The sequence below is a fragment of the Equus quagga genome, chromosome 3 (assembly GCF_021613505.1).
Source record: "Equus quagga isolate Etosha38 chromosome 3, UCLA_HA_Equagga_1.0, whole genome shotgun sequence".
NCBI lineage: Eukaryota > Metazoa > Chordata > Mammalia > Perissodactyla > Equidae > Equus > Equus quagga.
The window spans coordinates 102609578-102635487 of NC_060269.1; the positions used below are offsets into that span (position 1 = coordinate 102609578).

The 25910-nt window shown below is 39.8% G+C and overlaps 2 protein-coding genes across 5 annotated transcripts in view; both read right to left on the bottom strand.

The window, feature by feature from the left end:
* YTHDC1 (YTH N6-methyladenosine RNA binding protein C1) overlaps positions 1 to 8786 on the bottom strand; it is a 35440-nt gene extending 26654 nt beyond the window's left edge. For all 4 annotated transcript variants that reach the window (XM_046656172.1, XM_046656171.1, XM_046656170.1 and 1 more), the window contains exon 1: positions 8426 to 8786. In XM_046656172.1, coding sequence (XP_046512128.1) covers positions 8426 to 8453 — 28 coding nt within the window. In that variant the 5' untranslated portion in view covers positions 8454 to 8786. The remainder of the gene's footprint in view (positions 1 to 8425) is intronic.
* A 13591-nt stretch (positions 8787 to 22377) lies between these two features.
* LOC124237347 (E3 ubiquitin-protein ligase RNF220-like) lies at positions 22378 to 23462 on the bottom strand. Its single transcript, XM_046656893.1, is given in 2 exon segments — positions 22378 to 23239; positions 23241 to 23462. Coding segments are annotated over 2 exon segments (852 nt in total). The 5' UTR covers positions 23301 to 23462; the 3' UTR covers positions 22378 to 22447.
* Between the last annotated feature and the right edge of the window lie 2448 nt (positions 23463 to 25910).

The following is a 25910-nucleotide window of genomic DNA, read 5'->3' on the forward strand; positions in this document are numbered from 1 at the left end:
GTTCGAATCCTGGGCGCAGACATAGCACTGCTCATCAAACCACGCTGAGGCAGCGTCCCACATGCCACAACTAGAAGGACCCACAACGAAGAATATACAACTATGTACTGGGGGGCTTTGGGGAGAAAAAGGAAAAAAATAAAATCTTTAAAAAAAAAAAAAAAAACAGGTTAGATGGGATTCAAATTTCCCCAAAGGGGAATAGAAATCAGTGACTAAAGAGAACTAAAACAGTTTAACGTTGGCATAATGAGGAGGAAAGCAAGGTTACTTAGGATGTGTAAAGGTAACATCTTCTTCTGTATTAGGAGTCAGATACAGTCGCTATTTAAGAAAATCTCAAAATTAAGTATGACTGAAACAGCAACTGATTTCTTTGGGTAGCAATAATGTTTACTGGTACTTTATCATTCTTCTAAACTGAACACATACTATAAAGATTGTTTTTATCTTTTTTACTTATTTTTTTAAATGTTATTTAAAATCAAGATATGCCAACCAGAAATCTCATCTTCTGGACTCATGTTTTCACTAAAGAGGAAATTTGCTCAAGATCTGAATGGTGGCAAACAATTTTTAGACTCCCTATTATAAACAAAAAATAAAATCATATAATCCGATAGAAAAACATCCACATACTTAATGATTGTTGGATCAAAGCTCTCTAGTCAGTAAAACAGTGGGTCTAACAGATCCTGACAAAATCAAATATATTTATAGAAACCAAAAGAAAAAAAACTATCACAACAAAATAGCTAATTAAGCAAATATAGTGCTACACAAATCTTTTCATGAAATCACTAGTTCTTAATTAGAAAAATCAACGCAAAAGCCTGAACATTCACAGGAAATTATATATTTTACGTGGTAAATCTAACACAGAATGAAAGAACTGTGCAGGTTAATTTAAATCAATTTAAATTTCAGACATGCCTAAATCATGGTTTCCCTATAAAAAAGGGTATTATTACTTAAAAAAGCTTTAACAAATAATTATATTAGTCAAAATCAGAGATTGGTTGCAGGTTTAGAAAGCAGCTACAAATTTTTAACAAAACAAATATTAAACAATGCTTTCGTTTTAAACATTTCATCACTTTGACATATATAGTATATATGTATCATATGAAACACATAAGGTATTTTTTATCACCCATTACTTTGCAGAAAAAGACACAAGCTCAGAAGTTTAAGTTAACCAAATTCACCTGTCTAGAAACAGACGGATAGAAGTCTAGCTTAGGCTTTCTAGATCTAGGGTTAAATGAGATGAGGAACATTAAAACCACCTTTAAACAAAGTTTAAGGAAACAACAAAAACGCAATCTATTAAAAAGCTTGTGTAATTTGAAAATTAGAAATTTCAAATTAGCACACTAGAAAGCTTTGTATTACCAACATCATAGCATCTTAAATTTAAGATCAACCATAACATCCTAACTTGATGGTCTATACATTCTTATCCATGTTATAGTCCATGACACCAGTAACCTAACTGGTTTTATCACAATATTGGCAAACTAACACCCGCAAGACAAACTCAGCCCATGGCCTGTTTTTGATGACCCACAAGATAAGGATGGTTTCTGCATTTTTAAGGTTGTATTTCAAAAAAAAAGCCTAAAAGAATATATGACAAAGGCCTTATGAGGCCCACAAAGCCTAAAATATTATTTACCACTGGCCGTCTACAAAAAGTTTGCTGACCCAATATAAATGACTACCTTTTAGGTAACTTTTCTCCATCACTGAAACCACTTATAGATTTACTGCAATATAACACATAGGAGAAAGACATTTAGACTTGGAAAATCCAGGTCAGCTATTAAGAGCTAAGTATCCTTGGGAAAGTCTCAGCCCGAGCTCCAGTTTCTTTCCTTCTGATAAGAGGCGTTTGGAATAAAAAAGATCAGTGTTTTGGAAAGGAAAGAGAAGGGCAGTTATTTGAATCTCCTGATGAATTTTTCAACCTATAACCCTTTCCCTATCGCTATTAGAGTCTAATAAATCCTGCCTGCCACAAACCTTTGTTAACGATCAGGACACATGATATACAAAGTCTGGTCCAGAACACAAAATAAAATCCTCCTTTTTCACTAAGACAAATATTTACATGTTCTAATTATCTATTGCTGTACATAACACACCACCTCAAAACGTGGTGGCTTAAAATAACACAATCATTTGTTATTATTGCTAATGGCTCTGGACCTCAAGGAGGGTCTCTCATGTGGCTGCAAGTTAGATGGTGGCTAGGGCCAGAATCACGTGAAGGCTTGCTCATTCACCTGTCTGGCTGGTACCTAGGCTGGGAAGAATCAAAACAGCTGGTGCTTCTAGGGCATTTCTTTCCATGGTCACTCTCCATCACGGCAGCTTCAGAGCACACAGACCTCTTACATGGTTGTTCAGGGCTCTAAAGATGTATGTCCCAACAGAGAAAGGGCCAGAGAGCAGCTCAGAAACACTGCCACAGTATTTTATTCAGAGGCAATCACAAAAGTCTACCTAGCTTCAAACTAAGGAGACAAAGACTCCACCTACCATTGAGAGAAGTGTCAAACACTTGGTAGATGTTTTCAAAACTACACGTCTACTTAGTTTTGTTTAAACTTAAGGATTTTAATTATAAACGTAAGGTGTATTTTTGAAAACCAAAACCTGGTTTAAAAAGGTGAGAGTTTATAGTATTGGGTTATAATATAAAGCTAACTTATGCTGCTTCCTCTGACCACCTCTTTCATTAGCTAGTAAAAGTACACTCTGTATATATTTTAATTCATTTTTTCAATTTAGAATGTATTACTTATAAAGAAAGGAATGATTATTTAAAAATTCTCAGAAGCAACTGCTGTTAAAAAACTAATCATTGGGGCTGGCCCCGTGGCCCAGTGGTTAAGTTCGCACGCTCCGCTGCTGGCGGCCCAGTGTTTCATTGGTTTGAATCCTGGGCGCAGACATGGCACTGCTCATCAAACCATGCTGAGGCAGCGTCCCACATGCCACAGCTAGAAGGACCCACAACGAAGAATATACAACTATGTACTGGGGGGCTTTGGGGAGAAAAAGGAAAAAATAAAATCTTAAAAAAAAAAGAAACGAATCATCATAGGCATATCCTTTTTGGAAAGAAATAATTCTCTGTTTAAGAGATAAAGTAATAACCCCTAGTTTTCTAGGGTAACTTTCTTTAAACTACCTCAATGAATGTTTTAAATTGCTCTCTCTGTCCTGAAATTTAACATTATTCTGTACAGACATATGTATGTATATATTCAATTACTTTATAGTAGTTTGACATCAGCACCCCAACCTAACAATATTAACAGTAAAACCAACAAAGGTTAGCAATTGCCAAGTTAGGAAAATTTCTACAAACATACAATTCATGTACTGTAAAAATAACTCTAACGCTGTATTTCTGTGAGATAAAGCACTTCACATTAAGTGTTTTTTGCTAAGTCTACATAAAGAACTATACCAACTAGTCTTTAAAAAAATCATTTTAAAACCTCTAAAATTGTGTTTAAGATGCCACAACAAAATGAATTTTTCCACAATGCATCAGTGTAAAGAATTAGCTCAAATGAAACACAAACTGTTTCATTTAACAGTATTCCCATTTATAGCTGAAGTTTGAACTATTCAAAAGTCATACACTAACAGCCTATAGGATGAATCTAGCTCTTGGACGCTTTGTTTTTGAAAACTCCAATACAAAAATCCAGACCCTACATTTTTTTTAAAGGACTCTTTGATGATAAGGGGCCCAGATCTCACCTGAAAAAAACAGCTGGAGCAGTCTTGATAGACTTCTGTTAAGACACAGAGAAGGTAACACATGTCAAGGTTTCGCATGAGACAATCTAGGTTTATACCTGGTAAATGAGTGTATTTACTAATTCTGCCTGAACAAAGGACGTTTGCTCGCCCTTTTTTTTAACCTAATACAATTACCTTTGTATTAAGCAAGTACTTTACCTACCTGACCCTAGTATGCATATAAGGCTGTCACTCCTGAGTAACTCTGATGTTAAATAACTACAAACAAACTGAAGGTTCAGTTCAATAGACGCGGAGGCACAGGGACACCAAACTCCAGTTTTAGCATATACGATACTTTGTGAAAGAGTAGGAATGCTTAAGAGAACAATCCTACTCAACTAGTGGATTAACCGCCTTTGACAGAATGCAAGCACCATATTGTTCAGATCTTCCAAATTTTCAAGATGATTCCCAAATTCAGATTTTTTTTTGAAACTGTCTGACTTTTAAACGTCGCCTCAACTAAAAACAAAACAAAACAGGCTGCTGCTTGCTGGATTCCTCTGTGGAAGTGCAATCATCTGTGAATGTTTTGCATTCACAACATATGATACATATAGACTTCATTATCATCACTGGTGCAAGCTAGCACATCTTAGTTATCAACACAAACTACCAGCAAACTGAGCTTTAAGAAAAAGGTACAGAGACAGAGGTATAGGAGGAAAAACAAGGAAATCAAAACATCATTGTTTTTACAGCCTGTTCAAAAACTGACAAGATGTTAGAAGTAACAAGGCTTGGGGGATTTTTTGGGTTTTTTTGCTGAGAAAGATTTGTCCTGAGCTAACCTCTGTGCCAAACTCTATTTTGTATGTGGGTCGCTGCCACAGCATGGCTGCCGATGAATGGTGTAGGTCTGTGCTGGGGAACTGAACCCAAGCCACTAAAGCGATGCCAAAGCTGAGCTCACCCAACTTAACCACTAGGCCATGGGGCCAGGCCTAAGGCTTATTCTGATGCTTGCAGGGGGGATTTTTGTTTGTTTTAGATAAACACAGGAACTTAAAAATCTAACTGGCTTTCAAAGTAGTTTAACCTTTAGAAGGTTATACATAACAAGAATTCCAAAATAAAGCCCACAAAATTAAAGTGACAGACTAAAATCTCACAACTCGGAATCCAAATTTAGTGTTCTTTCCAATATACCAAAATCACACTTTCATCTCAAAATTCCTGGCCCAAGAAGTCCATAAACCTTAATCCTAGCATTATTGGTCTAGAAAATTAACCTTTATCTGAAACAGTCCATTTGTCGACCCAGTAAGCTTCTAGGTGAGGAAATACAAAGGACTAGTTCTTTTGGGGTCCAAAATCAGACTAAGACCAAGAGAATTTAAAGAAAGAAAACTGGACAGTTAAATATACTACACATTTTGTTTTCCAACACATGGCACTGAAGTACATTATACGTTTACATTCACTTAATATAGTTTTAGGGGAGTTTGGCCATGAAGCAAGAATTCCTGGAACCTCCCCTTCTATTACATTTTACACTAGACCAGTCTCTCAAGTTACTTTTTCGTCATTCAAAACTGTCATTCCTCTAAATGAAGTGTAGAGAGTTGGATTTCCCATCCCATTCAAATTTCTTGTCTTCCAAAAAGCATATAATTGAAGTGTAAGGACAGCATTTTTAATTTTTTTAATACTACTTCTATTATGAGTAAAACAAATACATTTGAATATCAATACATACTCCATGCTTAGAGAGTCCTAACTAAAGTGGACCAAAAAAAGTCAATCTTATCCCAAGGACTTACTATAGTGAGGGCTACAGTATGTATATACGTATGTGTGTGTAGACATTTATATGTACTTGCCTGCATGTGTGCGTGTGTGTGTACACATATAACATAAACTGAGAAACTCTCAGCTTTGCATATCAATAGTAAATGTCACATAACTAGTCAGTTATTAATGAAGTCCAAGCTTGGGCTAATGATTTACAACCTTGCAAATCATTTATTCAAGACACTGAGACACAATTACTGTACACAAGAAACCTGACAAACAAGACAGACATACTCCGGGCCTTCACAGAGCTTTCAGTCTGGTAATGTTGCAAACATGCTACTTTTGAAAGTGGTAACTCATTATCCACATTTTGGATTTATTAAACCTTTATAACTGTTCTTCAAAGACAACTTTCCAAGAGCTTAAGAAATAAAACTTATACAAGGTGTTTATAATAAAAAAAAAGATGTATATGTCTGCATATAGAAAAAAAGTATTTAACATCAGTTAACACCACCAACATTCCAAAGTCTTTCAAATCCACTTTTTGGACAAATAACCACCACAGGAATCAGCAAGCTGGCAACCTGCCCAGTTATATAGGTTTCAGCTTCCAGGTATGGGTATTACAGAAGCATTATAGAAGTTAAGGCTTGTTTATTACACCGCTAATGTGCAAAGTCCAATAATCTAAAGACTCTATGACCAAAAGTGTTTTAACTGTTCTGTGATGAATAGGAAATTCCTGCCATTTAAACTTGTTTCTGATCGAGATCTTACACCATTTATGGAATCATTTAAAAAGGTACCTGAAGTTTGTGACATGTCTAAGATTCCTAGAGGGCTTATCTTTGCAATTTCCTAACGTTTCATACAAGATAACTGATGACAATAAGTACTTAGCTTCCCACTTTTCCTTGTTCAAATATGAGAAGAGTCAAGTATTGCCATTAATTCTGGCTATTATTCTAGCTGTGTGACTCAAGCTTCCTTATTTGCTAAGTGGGTTATTCTAGAAATCTTGCCATTCTAAAATTAAATAAGCAATTTCAGTAGGTTTGTATTTGCTAGCCTTCCCAGTAAACTAAGAGACAATCTTTGATCTAAATCATAAAGACAAGCACTTATATCAGAAGTTTTAAAACAGATAACTTCAATTATGGAAATTAAGTTTTTCAAAAAGTACACAAATCGAGGCCTTTCAAAAGCTGGACAACTTATCCTAAGTATTGCTAATAGGTGGCATTACTACTTCTCAATGATAGTAATAAACTTTATGTATTTAAACTGCATTTTCATCACTAAATCCATTTCCATAACAAAATTTTTAAAACATCTACTTTTCTGCCTCAATGTACATTATTGTGTCTACCCTACTACTGAGTTAAAACTATGTTCATCTTAACAGACAACGAATTCTCGAGGAGTGCTGAATTTTACTCATTTTATATTTGGGGCGTCTCACACACTACAACCATCACCTACTCCTATACACAGAGCTCAGAGATTACATTCTGACACAATCAAATGTTGACTGAATTCTTATTGACTAAAATTATCTACCTTAATAACATTATTACTAATCAAAAACAGCTTCTTTTATTCACTAATACCATGCAATCCTATGTTCATATTCCTTTCAGATTTCTCAAAAAAAAGACAGAGGGTATTTTTTAGGATGCATTTAAGGAAAGAAAATTAAACTACTATAACCTAATCATTGAACTGCTTTAAAATAGGAGCAATAATATTCCCACACACTCCACTTCCCAAGCTCATCCCTATCCTAGAGCAGTTTATTGAAGCATGAAAGCATCTTCTTTCCCTTTAGGAGAAAAATTGAACAGAAGATCACAGGCTTAATGCAACTTGACTCTAGAGCTCATTTAACAAATTTCCACCCCAAATTAATTAGCCACACAGAAAAGTAGATCTGTGAAATAAAGGGCAACAGCTGTGCCATATTTTTATTAACTATACCCTTTCCAAAACTATCATGGTAATCTTAAACTTGGAAAAGACCTTAAGGCACTATCTAAGCCAGACCACTCTGCAGACAAGTATTGATCCAGGATCTACAGTAACATCTCTATGCCCGGGAGGTCGGTATTTCAAAAGACATGACATTCCATTCTGGCAACATCAGTTCTTCCTACATTTCACTGTAATTTTATCCCTCCAACTCTCTAAAAATTACACCCATTTGTTCCTAGTTGTACTCTTTGGGAACTATGCACAATGTGTTTCTATCAAAATAGTGACCAGGATTTTTTTTTGCCAGGCCTAATTCGTATAATTCTCTTTTCAAACATGTTTTCCAAACTAAGTATTTGAGGAACCAAACGGGCAATTCCTGTCACTTTGCCTATTTTACAGGAACAGCCAAAAGTTACCAGTACATATTTCTCAAGATTAATAGTCCACCTATACCACTTCTTAGTATGCTCACTTACCAGACTACCAGTTTTGATCGTGGCATTCAGAGTTTTCGACATTTCGCCTAGCAGAAAACGTTATTCTGAAAATACGCATTACATCCGCATAATCTTACCAGCAAATAAACCTAAAGGCCTGCAACTCAGAACAGGCCTTGTCTCAGCCGCGCCCAGGGCAGCTAAACGGAAAGTGAAGAGGGGAACTAGGATCAAAGAAAAACCCTAGGCGAGATAAATGTTAGGTCACAGGGAGATCGAGGACATAAAGGAAGGCCTGGTCTCTTCCACTGAGTGCAAGCTGTCGGTGGGGGGAGCAGCCGCTGAGCGGAGCACGCTAACCCCCCAACCCCCACCCCGCAACGACGACCGCGGTTCCATCGACCCACTCCCGAGCCCCGCCTCCGCCCGTCACCTTTCTCCGCACTAACCTTTCTCCTCCCGGCTGTCGGCCGCCATTGCTCCCCTCCTGTTTCCACTGCTGCCGCCGCCGCTTCGACGCGACTCGCGCCGGCGCCGCAGCCGCGGCAGCAGTAGTTCGAGGGCGTCCGTCAGTCCGTCCGCCGGGCTGCGCGCTTCGCTCCTAGGCCTCGACCAGTCACCCTTCTCGACTCACCCTTTTCCTCCCTGCTTCTTCCCCTTCTCCCTTTTCCCCTTCCCTCCAACCTCCGGCGGCCTAGGCTCAGCCTTCCCGTTGGGGCTTGGGGACCGGAGGGGGAAAGGGGAGGGAAGGGAAACAGATGGCGACGGCGGGCGGCGCTAAAATGGAGCCCGCTTCCTGCGTGAAACAATCCCGCTCCCGAAATGCCCTGCGCTGTTTACGCTTCGTTCCTCCCTGGGAACGTCACAGTGCGGAGAGGGGCGGGGAAGCGGGACGAGCAAAGGAACGTGACGTAACGTCAGCACGTCTCCCCGCCCCCCGCAGCCCGGAAGTCAGTGGATAGAGTCTCATTTCCAGTGATTGTGTGGCCGGAGTTGTTTACGGGGAGATGCTGCGCTGTGTGCAAGCCAGGTGGCGCAGTTTTCTCACTTGAAGCCCCTATTGGCGGACTTAACCTGGGGCGGAGGTGCTTCGTGTCTCTCTGCGGAACTCGTGATTCACTTCTGGAAATCGGAGACATTTAGGACGAGTCGGGGCTGGTCACTTTGCAGTCACTACTTTCTATTCGGGGTACCAGATGTACTTTCTTAGTTGGTGATGTCCTAGGCTTACCCAAAGGCAGCGCAGGATGCAGCTAGCTCACCCGCTTTCTATTCCGGGTACCAGATGTACTTTCTTAGTTGGTGTGCCGGCTTACCTAAAGGCAGCGCAGCATGCAATTAGCTCACCCTCAGAAAGCCTAGTAGTTTTGTTTTTAATTGGGGAAAGGAATTACATTGTATTCTAATGTAGGTTTATAATTCACATGATAGAAAATTTGATTTAAACATTTGTAGAGGCCCTCGATACGCAGTTGATTAAACAGAGTCTTGAGAAATCGAAACTACTGAAGTGGCCAAAAATTACTTTAATAATATGGTAAAATCTGCAAGGAAACTTGCATAGAGTTTATTGTCCAAAGGAATAAAAATGTAATTTTGCTTCAGTACTTTATAATTGAGTTAACACAGGAAAGAAAATCTGAAGGGAAAAAAGGTAACGTTCTTACATAAAAACAAACTAATGGCACGTTCAGGGGAAGACTGTCTAGAGTTTCTTGGTGCTTGATGACGTTGGTAACAAATTGAGACCCAACTAAAGGCAGTGAGAAGATTTTAAGCAGCGGAAAAGCAAAAAAAGAGATGTTTGGAACCGTTTGGAGGACTTGCAGGGAAAAGAGAGAAGGAAAAACAAGTAAATTTAAAACCAAGCTACCAGATGCTTAGTAATCAAGGTTGAACAGGATAGTATTTCTGTCTTTAAGGAATTTTTAATATAGGGAAGAGACAACAGGAAATTACTGTTGCTGAATAAATGAAAAGCAATAAGAAAAGTATATATATATACATATATATACACACACACACACACACACACACACACACACAGAGGTTTATGAGGAAGCCATTTGGTTTAAAACTAATTTGGCCTGACCTTGTTTATCCAGATAAGGCCTGTCTTGACCTGTCAAGCATGCATTGTACATCTGCTTTAAACGTTTACAAAGCAAAGAATGATGCATTTAAAGATAGGGATGTATACCTCCCCCTATATCAGCATTTCTTTATAGATCAGCGTTTCTTTCCAGAAACTAGGGTGAAACTGACCTACTGTGTACATCTTGTGACCTGCTGTGTTCATCTTGTTACCGCTTACCTGCTGTGGTAGCAAAATAGCTTGTTATTGTAGTAAAATAGATATTCCTGTCTTATTTGATGTATGTTCCTTGTTCCAAGATGGTATTTAACCATCTGTACACTTTGCATTTTTGGAGTGCTTCCTTCCTTGGTAAAGGCATGCTCCTGGGCTATATAGTCCTCAGACTAGGTCATATAATAAACTCACCCCAATTTGTTTTGTAGATTGATTATGGATTATTTGTGTTGATGTCATTTAAGAATAATAGTTAAAATTATGTGTTCTTACTGTGTGTGCCAGGTATTGTTCTGAGCACTTGACCAACGTGATATTGTATCTTTCAAAAATCTGATTAGAGGGGCCTGCTCCGTGGCCGAGTGGTTAAGTTCATGCGCTCCACTGTGGTGGCCCAGGGTTCGGATCCTGGGCGCGGACATGGCACCGCTCGTCAGGCCACGCTGAGGCAGCGTCCCACATCCCACAACTAAAAGGACATGCAACTAAGATATACAACTGTGTACAGGGGCGGGTTGGGGGAGATAAAGCAGAAAAAAAGATCTGATTAGAGTACTAGCTCTATTTTACATAAAGGGAAAGTGAAGTAATATGAAATTAAAGTGCCCGAAGTCACAAGTAGCAGTAAATTACATGGCTCAAATCCAGGCAATGTGGCCCCAGTCCCCACCCCATTGATAACACTGCTTCATGTAGAGTGAACTCAGGATGTTACTGGAATCCTTAGGGGCATGTCACTCAGACTGATGGAGGGGTACAGTAAGGGGGTTCCCTTTCTGAAAAAGGGAAAATAAAACCTAGTTGAGAACTAAAAAACTATTAGCCTAGGTGAAAGGGAAAAAGGGCAAGGGTAATCGGTCGAAGGATAGTATTCATGTAAAAAAAAGGTCCTAGGTGGCAAAGCTGCCCATGGTTCAATTTGAGTCAATATTCAATGATTAGGTAAGAAGAGGCTGTATCAAGTAAACCATTGTACTATAATGTTCTACTCACTTATTAATTCAGTCAACTAGTATTTATTAAATTCCTCTTCAGTCCTGAATATTGTTACTGGCCAGAGTTAAAATATATATATGGTATAGGATCTGGTTTCTCTCTTCAAGGAGTTGGAGTTTATCTTCTAGTTAAGGAGACAAGATGTAAGTAAACAAATGATGATGAATTTAATGAAATTCATGATGAATACTATGAAAGAAATGAGAGGCTACTATGGCGAGGCAGAGGGACATTTTACTTAGAAAAACCAGTAAAGGCCTCTCTGAGGAGGTGAAATTGAGACTGATATCTATAAAAGGTGGAGGTAAGAGTTCTCCAGGCAGAGAACGTCACATACAAATGTTGTGAGGGAGAAAGAGGCCTTGATGTGGTCAAGGATCTAAGGAGAATGCCAATGAGCTGGACCCCAGACAATGAGAGGGCAAGTGACTGAGACAATGTTTGAGAGGCAGGCCACATCTTAGGAGTCAGGGCCTAATCAGGACCCAGACTAATACAAAAGCAATACAAGATTTGCAGAGAGACAAAATTTCAAGGTTGAGCCCGCTGGAGAGTAGGAATGGAAAATATCTTGGGCTTTCCATACATCTACACCTGTAAAATGTAAAACCAAGCCCACAAAAGTTCACGGTGATCAGCAGCTCTTAGAGGAAGACAACAAAATAGAGTCTCTGAAACATATTTTTCATAATATTCAATATTAAATCAGGCCAGAACCAGATCATATAGTACAGGTTGCAAACTGGTGCCTGCTGACCCTTTAAGACTTTCTTTGAACCAGCACCATGTTTGTGTGCTTTTATTGAATTTAATGCCTTTAATGAGGGCACGCAATTTCCAGTGAGACTTGGCCTCCACCAGCCCTCTCAGTTGCTTTACCTTTGGCCAATATTACTGATTGAAGTGTATATCTATCAGGTGTGTGGATTCAAAGAAAAAAAAATGGTAATTGGATTCTGTTGCCCTAGGAAGGTTACGTAGAGTGAGGTGTAAAGGAGACTCAGCCCAGAATCTTAGAGAATATCAATATAGGGATAGCAAATATATAATATGAACTTAGAACATTTTGTCATACCAGAAAGCAGAAATCAAAGAATGCTAAGGTCCCCTCAAAATGACTCATTAGAGTTGCTAACTAAAGTGGCTCCCACTGACCAAATATGGACATTTTGAGCACTGTAAAGATAAAACTGCATTGGACTGAAACATATAAAATATATTTAAATCCATAAATTCATAATAGTCCAAAATAACTCATCAGTCCCCTTTGGATGATGCTAGGGAACCAGTTCATTATTCTGAAAACTGATAAACAAAGAGAAATCACTGTTCATCTTGTCTTTCCAATTAGAACTGTATCTAAGGGTTACCAAGCAAGCAGTTGAAGGGAAATTTATCTTTATAGAAGTATTCCAGCTAATACATAGCCAGTGGGAAACAATGATAGAACTAGGACATTACCATTTTACAACCTTTAATGAAATGAACAGAGCAGGCCCAGTGGCATAGTGGTTAAATTTGTGTGCTCCACTTCAGCGGCTCAGGGTTCACAGGTTTGGATCCCCAGCGCGGACCTACACACTGCTCATCAAGCCATGCTTTGGCTGAGTCCCATATACAAAATAGAGGAATATTGGCAACAGATGTTAGTTCAGGGCCAATCTTCCTCACCAAAAGAAAAAAAAAGAAAGAAAAGAAATGAACAGATCAAGGCAATGATTATTAATGGCTGCTACTTAACGTAACAAAAAGACAATCAGCTGTTATGTTCCTCCCAATGGAAGGACATAACACTATCTATGAAGTAGTCTTGCCAAAAAATTAAACCTAGATCTCATAGACTTTTGTCAGTAGTTCTCAACAGGGGTGATTCTGCCCCAGGGGACATTTGGCAATGTTGGGAGAAATTTGTGGTTGCCACAACAGAGAGAAAGCTACTAGTACGTAGTGGGTGGAGGCCAGGGGTGCTGTTAAACATCCTATAAGGCAGAGGAAAGCCTCCCCATCCCCAATACAAAGAACTATCCGACCCGCATGTCAATAGCGCTCATGCTGAGAAATCATGCTCTGAGGCACAGGCAAAGCACAGATGAATATGTCAAGTAATCCCACACAAACACCATTAGCAAAATCCAGACAATAGGGAACACTATAGGATAAACAAGTAGGTGTCTTCAAAAATAAGTTGCAAGGAAGGAGGGAAGAAGGACTTTGGGGTAAGTAATCTATACATTAAAATAAATTTATGAGAAATATAAACCAGTTGCCGCACATGGATGTCATAGGTTGAATTGTATCCCCCAAAATAATATGTTGAAGACCTAACCTGCAGAACCTCAGAATGTAACCTTATTCAGATATATGGTAGTTTCATATGTAACTAATTGAGATAAGGTCATAGTCAAGTAGGGTGGGCCCTTAATCTAGTATGACTGGTGTCCTTATAAGAAAAGAGAAGAGACACCGAGACAGAGATAGAGGTGCACAAGGAAAATACCACCCATGTGACTATGGAGGCAGATTGGAGTGATGCAGCCAAGGAACACCAAGGATTACCAGCTAAAACTAGAAGTTAGGAGAGGCAAAGAAAGATTGTCCCCTACAGGTTTCAGAAGGAGTATGGTCCTGTCCACACCTTGACTTCATACTTCTAGCCTCTAGAACTGTGAGACAATACATTTCTGTTGTTTTAAGCCACCTAGTTTCTGGTACCTTCTTACAACAGCCCTGTGAAACTAATACCATGGTCCTTGTTTGGATACTGGCTTGAATACATGCATACACACACACACACAAACACTCATGCACGTATATGTATCAGCAAACTTTGAACACTGAGTGAATATCTGATGATTTTGAAGGAATTGCTGTTAACTTTTTTAGTTGTAATAAGTTAAAAAACGAATTCTTGTAATTTCATGGTACATATAAGAGTGTTTTCAGATGAAGTGATATAGGGTCTGGGATTTGTTTCAAAATAAACTGGTATAGGGCAGGGGAATATGGGTGGGGGTTATATGTGTAACAAGTTGGCTCATGAGTTGAAGATAGGTGATGCATACGTAGATAGACATACTCTCCTCTCTAATTTTTAAATTTTATATTTGAAATTTTCTTTAATAATTTTAAAGAAAAGCAGAGCAAGAGAAACTCGCCAAGAAGACTGAGAAGACATCAAAATGTCATTTTCCCTAATCCATATTTATCCTATCAGAACTCAGAAGTAATTGAAAATAATCTTTAATGTAAATGGAATCCTATATTTAAATCTTTGTTATTAAAATAAGATTATGTAACAGGACCGTCCTGGTGGCATAGTGGTTAAGTTCATGAGCTCTGTTTTGGCAGCCTGGAGGTCCTGGGTTCAGATCCCAGGCACAGACCTACACACTGCTCATCAAGCCATGCTGTGGCAGCATCTCACATATAAAATAGAGGAAGATTGGCACATACCTTAGCTCAGGAACAATCTTCCTCAAGCAAAAAGAGGAGGATTGGCAACAGATGTTAGCTCAGGGCCAATCTTCCTCACCAAAATAAAAATAATAATAAAAAAATTAAAAATAAGGTTATGTGAAAACAAGAGCACAACTGTTTAAAAAATGTGATTTTCATTTCAGTTATGTTAATAAAAAGGAAAGGTTGTAGGGGTTATAAAGTATTGAACTCTAAATCTGTTGAACATTGGTCTATTCAAGTAAACTATTGTGTAGTTATGAAGAACACAGGCTCTGCAGTCATAATGAGCCAGTATAAATTCTGGCTCTGCCACTCACTAGCATGAAGTCTTAGAGAAATTAACCTCTAATCTTTAGTGTCTTTATGAATGGAAATTTAGAAATTATTTTCAAACAGTTGTTATAACGTTCAAATGGGGTTTAAAAAAGACAGTTAAATGTTCAATAAACTGGAGCTACTGTTATTTTTATTATTTCTTTACTTCAGGAGAGATGGATCGTTCTATCATTTGTCGTTGGTGAACTTAGCCCGAAAATGTAGTAATGAAAGACTGTAGATGGATTTTTGGCTTAGCTATGGATGCAGATGATTTCCTGAGTAAAGTAGGTAAACTAAAAACATACAGCCAAAAATTCTCTCCAGACCTCAGAGATTATCACAATATTATTCTAAAAATACAATATAGCTTCTGAAGGGAGAAGCTCCTTTTAAACTGATGGCAATGAATTGTGAATTGAGATTAACAGAATTTAGGTATCAATAAAAAGTACCCCAGAGCTATACATATGCAAAGAAGAATCAGGAAAGGATTGATTACCAGATTTCAGTTACTACTGGATTGATGTCAGAACAGAGATACCAGAGGACAAGCAAAGCTAGGGAAAGAGCGATGGCAGGTAACTTTGGAGATTGAGCCCTTCTAGGGGAGGCCTCAGTAATACCTCGTAACACCCCAGATATCCAGCTCAGACACCAGAAAGGCCTAAGGTAAAGTCTCATCATGACCCACTCAAACAAAGACTAAAACCAAGGCCAAGCAAGATTCACAGGGGAAACAAACTTTGGAAGCTGAGTCTTGCATGTTAGAATTAAGAAACAAGTTGGGCTTTCCACAGATCTGCACCTAAAAAGGGTAAATATACAATCTACACAAGTTCAAGATCATCAGCCTTCCTATGCCTGCAGCCTTAATCAACACCTGACTTCAACTCCATGAGCCAGAACTGCCCGGCTGAATGGGTCTGAAACTCCTGAAACTGTGAGAGATAATAAATACCTAAAGTTGTTTTTAAGCCACTAATAACATTGTATTCCTAAATATAGCAATTAACAACTGGAAAATGAAATTTAAAATGTTTACAATATCCTAAAAAACAAAATAGGAATACTGAAAACTATAAAATGATGTTGAGAGAAATTAAAGAGCTAAATAAATAAAGAGATACTCATCATGCATTGAATGATTCAATTTTGTTGTCAGTTCTCCCTAAATTGATCTATAGATTCAATGCAATCCCAATCAAATCCCAGGGGGCTTTCTTATAGAAATTGACAAGGTGAACTTAAATTTGTAGGGAAATGAAAAGGACCTTGGCTAGCCAAAACAATTTTGGAAAACAAGAATAATTTTGAAGTTATCTTCAAAACAGTGTTTATTTCTGAGAAGGGAGCAAGGAATAGAACTGAGAAGGGACACAAAGAGGACTTCAACTTCCATCAAATGTGCTTTATTTATTTAAAGATGAAAAAGACCTGAAACACATGGCAAAGAGATAACATTAGTGAGTACATGGGGATTACATTACTGTCTTCAGTGTCTTTAAAATATTTAATTTTTTAAATTACATATGAAGAATTTCAGTGTAATTTCTAAATAGAACTCGTTAGTGCACCATGCAATTTACTTAAAATAATTGGTCAAACCAATAAAGAAACTGATCCTCCTGTAGTCTCTGTGCCTTGGCCTTCTCCACTAGGGGCTTTGTTTCTGCTCATTCTGAAGAGCTTGATTCAAACTTAAGAGAATTTCCTAACCAAGTGTATGTGGGTGAGAGGAGAACACAAGATAGGACTCTATATCGTTCAGTGGGATGCTTATCTGGACCTCCAGATGCATAAAGCCTAGCTTGCCTTCACATCACAGCCTCTCTTCTGTTTAATGCCTGCCTCTGAAGGCTAATGTATAAGCTAACGTGGTAGGACCTGATTTGTTGTTCCTGACAATATATCCTTTGGTATCTTCATCTATGCCTTATAAGAATGAGATCTCTTTATAAAATAACACTTCAAGAGGTTTAGCATAATAACAGAACACAATATTAGCAGGAGAGCTACAAATTTTCAGTTGTAAGATGAATAATTCTGGAGGTCTAATGTACAATACTGTGACTACAGTTAATAGTATGGTATTGTATACTTGAAATTTGCTAAGAGCGTAGATCTTAAGAGTTCTCACCACACTAAAAAAAAAGGTAACTATGTAAGGGGATGTATGTATGTATGTATGTATTAACTTGATAGTGGTAATCATTTCACAATGTTTATCTATATTACATTGTATGCCTTAACATACAATTTTTTATACAATTAATATTAATATACAATTTTTGTCAATTATACCGCAATAGAGCTGGAAACAAAAGTAGAAAAAAAATTAGAGGGGTTGTTTGTACTGTAGCTGCTGCCTTCTGAAGAACATGTGTCAAGGACCAAGGCCTTTCAAGGGCAAGTGGGTCTCTCTGGCCTGACCAGAGAAGAAGAGACCAAAAGATTCAAAACCCTGAGGAGGAGAGCAGAAGTCTAGAAAAGAGAGTCCAAAGGAAAGCTTAAGAGAAGGGAACTTCCTGAACCCACCTAAAGTAGGTTTATAGTGACTTAAGGAAAATTTGATGGGAATCATTAAAAATATTTAAATACGTATTCTGCATCACCTTCTGGAATCTAACTGAATTTCTGTTTGGTTCTTGGTAAGACTGGGTCCTTTCTGATAATAGACTTGCCTGAAGCTCTCCCAGAACTTCCCAAGCATAAGGAAGGGTTACACTAAACGTTCCACAGTAAACATTGCTAACTATTGAGTGAAATGCAGTAGAGTCCTTGGTGTAGCACTGAGTTCCTACTTGCACAGTTTAGCACATTAGGTAGTTTTAACTAACATTTGACTAGTACATTTACTTAGAACTTCCTTTTGTTTTCTTTTATGAGGAAGATTGGCTCTGAGCCAGCATCTGTGCCAATCTTCCTCTATTTTATGTGGGATGCCGCCACAGTGTGGCTTGACAAGCGGTGCTAGGTCCACGCCAGGGATCTGAAACTGTGAACCCCAGGTCACTGAAGCAGAGCATGCAAACTTAACCACTACGCCACCAGGCCAGCCCCAAAACTTCCTTTTAAAATATATTATCTCATTTAAACTTCACAACCAACTCATGAGTGAAATTCAATAAACATTTATTATAACAGCATATATTTTTAAATTTTAAAAAAATCAATAAAAATAGGAATTGTTAAATATTGCAGGATATTTTAAAATTTGGAAATGTATTAATCTTCTGATTTGAAACCAGGTACCTGAACCCTTTCTTCTGCACTAAGATGTCAAGGTCAAGTTTTCATTTCATTTTTACGTGTACCACAGAAGGCAGTCTTGCATCCTTTAACAGCAATTATATCAGTTTAAATCTCATAATAGGAAACAGACTTTCAAAATATAACTACCTCCAAAAAAGAACAGAATTTTGCACAGCTTTAAAAAAAATAATTATCTACTCTTGGGATATTTAAAGAATTCCGGAATTCAAAGTTGTTCTCCTTACTTTTCAGTAATACTGATAGCTGACATTTACTGAATACTGACTCTGTGCCAACTCTGCTCTGAGTGCTGCCTATGTTTTGCATGACTTAATCTGTCTAACAACCCCATGAGGCATTATTGTTATCTTTATTTTACTGAGGAGGTAAGTTTCTTTTGAGCAAATGCTTAGTCTTTTAGGGTTTTTCCTCTTTTCCTCTTCTCTTTTTCTTGGTAGCATCTTGGTACAGGGCTGTGCTGTTATCTCTGGCTGTCCTGATTCATTTTTCACACTCTCCATCCTCCTCTGTACCTTAGAAAGCTGATCTGTGTAGACTGCTCAATTGGTTCCCTTCCTTGGTTTTGGTTGAGTTCAGACAACGGGAGGCACAAGCGGAAGATCTAAGGGTAGGAAGAGAGTAAGGATCGAACTATTTATTTTTGTGACTCCCTCCATGTAGGGTTACCAGAGGTTGACTTTGTCCCTCTCTCCTTGGCCCCAATTCCTAGCAGTCAACATTATCTATATAGCTATCATGTCTGGGTTCTGGTAACCCCTCCCTTCATTTGCTCCTTCTGGCCTAGGGTAGTGCTATGAACTGAATTGTGTTTCCCCAAAACTTATATGTCGAAGCTGGAACTCCTACTGTGACTGTATTTGGAGATAGGGCCTGTAGAACCCAGGGGCAGCCCCTGAATACCAGGACAGCATTGTTTCAGTGTCATTCTTAGTCTGCTGCTGGTTTGTATGGACTGTAATGGGAATCCAGCCTGGCAGAGCTAGAGGGAGTTGGGGAGCAGGATTCTGGGAGCTTTACAAAACCATTATCAAGTGCTGTGAAAGGCAGAAGCCTAAAATATAAAGGGGACCTGAGGCACTAAGAGCCTCTCATGACCTGCTTGGGGCTAGCCTAGTGAAGAAGAAAACCCAGAAACTCATGTTTCCACAGAGTTAAATCTGTCAAGCAGGGAGAACCCAGGGTTTGAACCCTTCTTAGTCCTCCAGCTCTGAGGTTGCCCAGGGCTGGGAAGTCCAATGAATGTGCCTGATGGTGCTCTACTTTCTGATTCTTTAAAGAATGCTGCTTTTGTTCCTGTCCCCACCTTTAAATGGGTACAAACTTAGTTCTTTTCAGCAGCTGGAAGACATTCCTCTTACACTTTTCTCTTCTTGGCCCAAGAGAATACCCACAAGGCAGTAGGACCTGATTTCTCACGTACTAGGGACAGTCAGACACTGCTTGGACTCTGCTTTGAGTAGAGATGGTAAATATCCTGCCTACATGGCTTTACCCTCCCCTCTCGCCTCCTATTTCCATGCCCTTTCTTCTAGTTATCACAGTTTCACTGAGCCCAGCTGCAGCCACCTGGCCATCTGGACACTGTCCTCTGGTCAGCTATATGATACATTTTGGGGTGGAGCCTGTTTGCTTCCCCTGCTCTACAGGCTGTCATCATGGGAAACAGGGAAGAGAAGGTGGTGAGCCAATCCTTGTGTCCCTCTCCACCTCCCACTCTCCTACATTCCCCGTCTGGGTCTCTTTTGTTCAGAAGGAGAGGAAGAGGTATTAAGGGATGGAGGAGACTATGTGTTACTTATCCATTTCTGAATAAACATTTGTTACCCCTAAAAAAAACATGGGAAAGGGTAGTTTCTGTAATACATGGTGTTGGGAAAACTGGATATCGACATGCAAAAGAATAAAACTGGACTCCTATCTTATGTCATACACAAAAATCAACTTAAAGTGTATTAAAGACTTGAAAATAACCTGAACCATAAAATTCCTGGAAGAAAACATAGGGGGTAAGCTCCTTGACATCGCTCTTAGCAATCATTTTTTGGATTTGGCAACAAAAGCAAAAATAAACAAGAAATAACAAGTGTTGGAGTGGATATGCAGAAAAGACAACGCTTGTGCACTGTTAGAGGGAATGTAAACTGGTGTAGCCACTATGGAAAACAGTATGGAGGTTCCTCAAAAAATTAAAAATAGAACTAACATATGATCATGCAATTCCACTTCTGGGTATTTACCAAAGGAAATGAAAACGCTTTCTTAAAAAGATGTCTGTACCCCCATGTTCATTGCAGCATTATTTATAATAGCCAAGATATGGAAAAAACATAAGTGTTCAATAATGGGTGAATGGATAAAGAAACATGTTATGTATATGTGCAATGAATATTACTCAGCCATAAAAAAGAAGGACATCCTGCCATTAGTGAAACATGAATGGACCTTGAGGGCATTATGCTAAGAGGGATGTCATACAGAGAAAGACAAATACTGTATGATATTACTTATATGTGAAATCTTAAAAAAAAAAAACCCTGAACTTATAAATACAGAAAAGAGATTGGTGATTGCCAAAGGCAGGAGGTGTAGGAGTGGGCAAAATGGGGGAAGGTGGTCAAAAGATACAAACTTCCAGTTTGAAGATAAATAAGTCCTGAGGTTATAATACACAGCCTGGTGACTATAGTTAATAATACTGTATTGCATATTTGAACGTTACTAAGAGAGTAAAGCTTAAAAGTTCTCATCACAAGAAAAAATAATTTGTAACTAGCTGTGGTGATGGATGTTAACTAAACTTACTGTGGTGATCATTTCACAATACATATATATCAAATCATTATGATGTACACCTAAAACTATTACAATGTTATATGTCAATTATATCTCAATTTAAAAAAATAGTAAAGTAGGCAGAAATGAAGAGAAACAGAAAGAGAAGCTAGGGACTATGAATAAAAAAAAGCAATGGGTGAAGAGCAGAAGGCTAAAGTGCTGTAGTGGCATAAAGGGTAGTTGAAATGAAAAATGAATCAAAGCTGATTCACCAAAATGATGGATTAATTCCAGGAGAAGGAAATAAGAAATTCCCACTTCTGAGAAGTATTTGCTAGAGTTCCAATTACATCAGTAAAACCTGTGAAACAATCAGAGCTATTTTTGTGTCCTAAATTATCTTCCAGTTCTTTGTTTATTAATTTTTAGCTGTTTATATTGCTTTAATCCATGTCAAACGTAGTTTACAAAGGGAAAGGACAAGTACCTTTGTATAGAATATACAGACACAGCATCACACCACGGGGCCCACGGGAGGGGCGGGGGAGACAACACTTCTCCCTGGGAACAGCAGCTCTAATCCCAGGAAAGGTTCTTGGCAGAAGGCTGGGCAACCAAGAGCACCCTCACTCAGCCCCGATTTCAGCCCCTGCGACAGCTAGGTTCCCATTTCCTGTGCCTCCCCCCTCCCCCAACTCCTTATAAAGAGCCCCAGGAGCTAAGACTAAGGAGAGGATCATGTCCTGTGGGGCATGTGCCCCATGTCTGGGAGAAGAAATATACACCAGTGAACACCGAGCACATGGGAGAGGGAAGGGACACCATGGGAGAGGGCGAGGCAGGCACCCCAAGAGGTGGATGGGCCGAGCTCCCAGCCAGCCCTGAAGGAGGCCCTGCTTCCAGGTGTTCTTAAAAAAAAAGAAAATCATACAACCAAAGGGGAAGGTACGGGGTAGAGGGCAAGGAGTTGTCCCATTTATACACAACATTGTAAACATACACGGTCTATATTACATGTGCTTCAGTCTGGTGTTTGTATGTCTGTCTGTCCATCTGTCAGTCTGGGGGCTGGATCTCAGGAGCCTTGCTGCTACTCCCCCCACCCCCACCTCCCTGCCCCACCATGGGAACAGAACCCGGAACAGGTATGGTCCCCAGTCTTGGTGGGAGCCAGCAGGCAGGGCCTGGGCCTCAGCCTCCACTCTGGCTCCAGTGTGCGCGTGTGTGTGCATGTATGTACACGGGGAACCTGTGCGCAAGTATGTACAAGGGGGAGGGTCACCTCACAGAGGCGGGGCAGGCAGGCTGCTGGAGGCCAGGCCTGCCTGGGGTGGCTAGCTCACAAGTAGATTCTCCGCAGGTCTCCGGGCGCTGTGATGGTGTTGCACTGAGGGCAGAGCTTCTTGGCACCCAGGGTCTGTAGCCAGCACTCCTCGCAGTGCACATGCCAACACTGGATGGACGTTAGGGGCATCGAGTATGAGTCCATGCAGATGAGGCATTTGTAACGGTCCCCACGGGATAGCTGCCGTTCAAGTTCCCTGACCCGAGCCTTCAGGGCCTCAAACGTGGTCACAGCTGAATCCTGGGTGATTTTCTCGATGTCGCTATTCTTGCAGGTCTTCTGCATGGCCTCCTGCTTGCTGCTCTCACCGTTGCTGGTAGATGGCATCTCATCACTGGCCCATTTAGAGAACTCAGGTGTGATGCGTGTGCTGGGAGGGCCGCCATTTAGACCTGCGCCCCGGAGTGCCCCTCTCTCCTTGGCTTCACCAGGCTCCTCGCCTGTGCAGGGCATGACGTCAGCCTCCGTGTATTGTGGTTTCCCATATTCCAGAGTGTCATCCCCATCCACATCCAAGTCAGCATCACTGTCCGGATTCTCTTTGCCGCTGCACATGACGAAGCCAGAGCCTCGGAAGCCACCTTCCAGGAGAGTGGTGGCCCGTATCCGCTTCTGGCCGCACCACTCATACTCCTCAAAGCGGTTGCTGTTCTCATGCTCCATGTCCACGGCATCATCCTCAGCCATGCAGGAACCTTCCCTCTGCCCTTCATCTTGCTTCCTCCGTTTCATTTTCCCAATCCGAGCATTCAGTCGGGTCTGCCGGTTGGCTCACACTCGCAGGAAGATCTACTTCCTCCCTCCCGCCGGCCCCCCTGCTCCGCCAGCCGCTCCGGGCCCTCGGCATGGCCGCCGGGGGATGCTCTAACGGGACCCCGTGGCCGCGGCGCGGTGCCGCCCCAGCCCCGGCCTCCGGCGCTCCGGGCCCCGCGGCCGCCCGGCCAGCGAAGGGGGCGATGCGGGCGGATTCCCCCCGGCTGCCCGGCAGCGGCGGCACCTCAGCTCCCAGCGGCGGCGGCGAACATGTTGGCCCTCCAGTTCTTTATTTTTTTGTAGCACTTGCCTAAAAGGCTGTGAATTGGGTACCTCACTGCTCCCTACAAGGAGTCCAACACGCTTCCTAACTATGAAGTTATCTTTCTACTTTTCTTTAATTGACTTTAATTTTAATCAATGTTTTATAAGTATGTATATCTTGTATAAAGGAAAACTATGTATTCATTTGTACATGTGTATTTTTTAAGCTATCATCTGGCCTGCCTCAAGTGACCACTGCCTCCTCTGTGGTACCATGACACTTGCTCTTCTTAGAGCTACATATGTACACAGCTATCCAAAATGCTATCTATCTATCCAAACTCACAATCATCTCTTGGTAAGCAGTAACTTACCTTTAAAACCACCATCCTATTTTTTGAACCAAAATTGGGATGCATATGATTTGAGAGCCAAAATGATATAATTTCCTATAATGTGTTTATGAGAAAAAATTATTTAAATCTTTTGAAAAGTGAGAAATGTATGATCCTTATACTATCTATTGTTTTATTCTCCCTGAGTACTAAACAGGTGATAGCAGTTCAAGAAATATTTGTTGAATGCCAACAGGAAAACTGAATGAAAAATGCATTTTTTTGGTAAATACTTGAGATTCTAACTTCAAAATCTAAATTGAATGCAGACCCACTATATTAAGGCTATAAGAATACATAGGTGAGAGTTTTATAGATGTATATGTTTGTGGAGAGTTACGGAAATTATTTGAAGGAAACAGATACATGGACAATAAGTTCCTAAGGTAGTTATTCAATATTTACTGAGTAATTATTAAGTTCCAAGCACTGTGAAAAGTGCTTTATGTGTAGTCTCATTGAACCCTCATTTTACAGATTGCTAGATAGAAGCTCATGGCTAGTATATTGCAGAACTAGAGTTTGAAGCTGCCTTTTCTGATTCAGGGTCTGTGCACTTAACCTTATGATTTACTGCCACTGATGATAAGATTAGAAAAATGTCACGTCAATCATTTGAAGAACAAATTTTGCCATAAGTAATACACTTGTATGTGGGTATCTTTGAAGTTACATGAACAGTTAAATTCTAATCACGATAACCAGTGTACACACTCAGCTTTTTTATAACTTGATTAGAACATCAAAAGCTGTTCTAGGAGAACAAAAAAGAAAAGGAGAGGTGGGAAAATACACCTCTGGGTTGTCAGAATTCTAGTTTTCAGCTGCATTTCTTCCTGAGCCCTGGCTGCATTTTAGCCTTTGACTTGGGCAGAAAACCTATCTCCTGTTAAATTAATTAAACAAGGAGACCATCAGACTGAGATGGCTCTAATGCCATGTCGACCTACATAAGCAAACCAAAATCTAAGCCTGCGAATGCCTCAAGTTTACCAAAGAGAAACATGAGGACAACCAATCTCAAACAGCCAACTGAGCATTAGGCTATAGGCAATCACATAATTGCCTTGCTTTGCTTCTACATATGCTTTGCTTTCCTCTAGCTCTTCTTTGAGGAAGGCTCCTAACCACTTCCGGTTTGTCGCCACCCAGATCAAATGGATTTTTGCTCAAACAAACTCTTAAAATTTTTAATATGTCTCAGTTTATTTTGTTAATACCAGATAGAAGCAGCAGAGTCATTTTTAGTTTTAAATGATTTTTTTACCTTCATTTCACAAGCCTATTGAGTCATCACATTTTCATTTGAAAACACTTTTGTAAGCCTAAGAACACACCAATAGGTTCTGCATTTGTTATAGACACATTTGGGATAAAGAATATGCAATGTGGATCAAAGATCAGCCATTCGGAGGAAGAACTACAAGACAGTTTCTGAAAATGTTTTATTTTTTTCTTCCGGACTTTAGAAAAGTATTTAATTCTAGAATTGAACAGACTTAAGAGCTAATTTTGTGAGTCACCTTTGTTGCCCTACTTAGTCTTCCCAGGGTGCCACACCCACTTCAGACCCATGAACAGCAGAGAAGCTGAGAACAGTGTGGTACGCAGATTAATACGGGGTTTAAGATCCATTAGTTCTGGGTTCTAGTTTTGAGATCTTCCACATACTTTCCTTTGGCCAAATGTGTTAACTTAAATTTCAACTTCTTCATCTTTAAAAATGGAGATTATATTAATATCTTCCTCATATGGTTATTGATGAGGATTTTAGGCTGGTTAATTTTTAAAAACTGCAGATGAGAAGCAGGCTCTGAGGACTGGAATTTGCTTGCCCTTGGAGAGATATTTGCATTTGTGAAGGAAGGGGGGTATGACCTTGTGGCAACCTGAAATTGGCCACCCCAGGATATGTCTCTTTGGCATCGGGACTGTTTGGGGCTGATTGCTTTTGATAACAGGGACAGGGAGGGAGGCTCTGGGGAATGGAACTTGCCCTTGTTGGGACACATTTACATTTGTAAGGTAAATCTCTATCTGTAAAA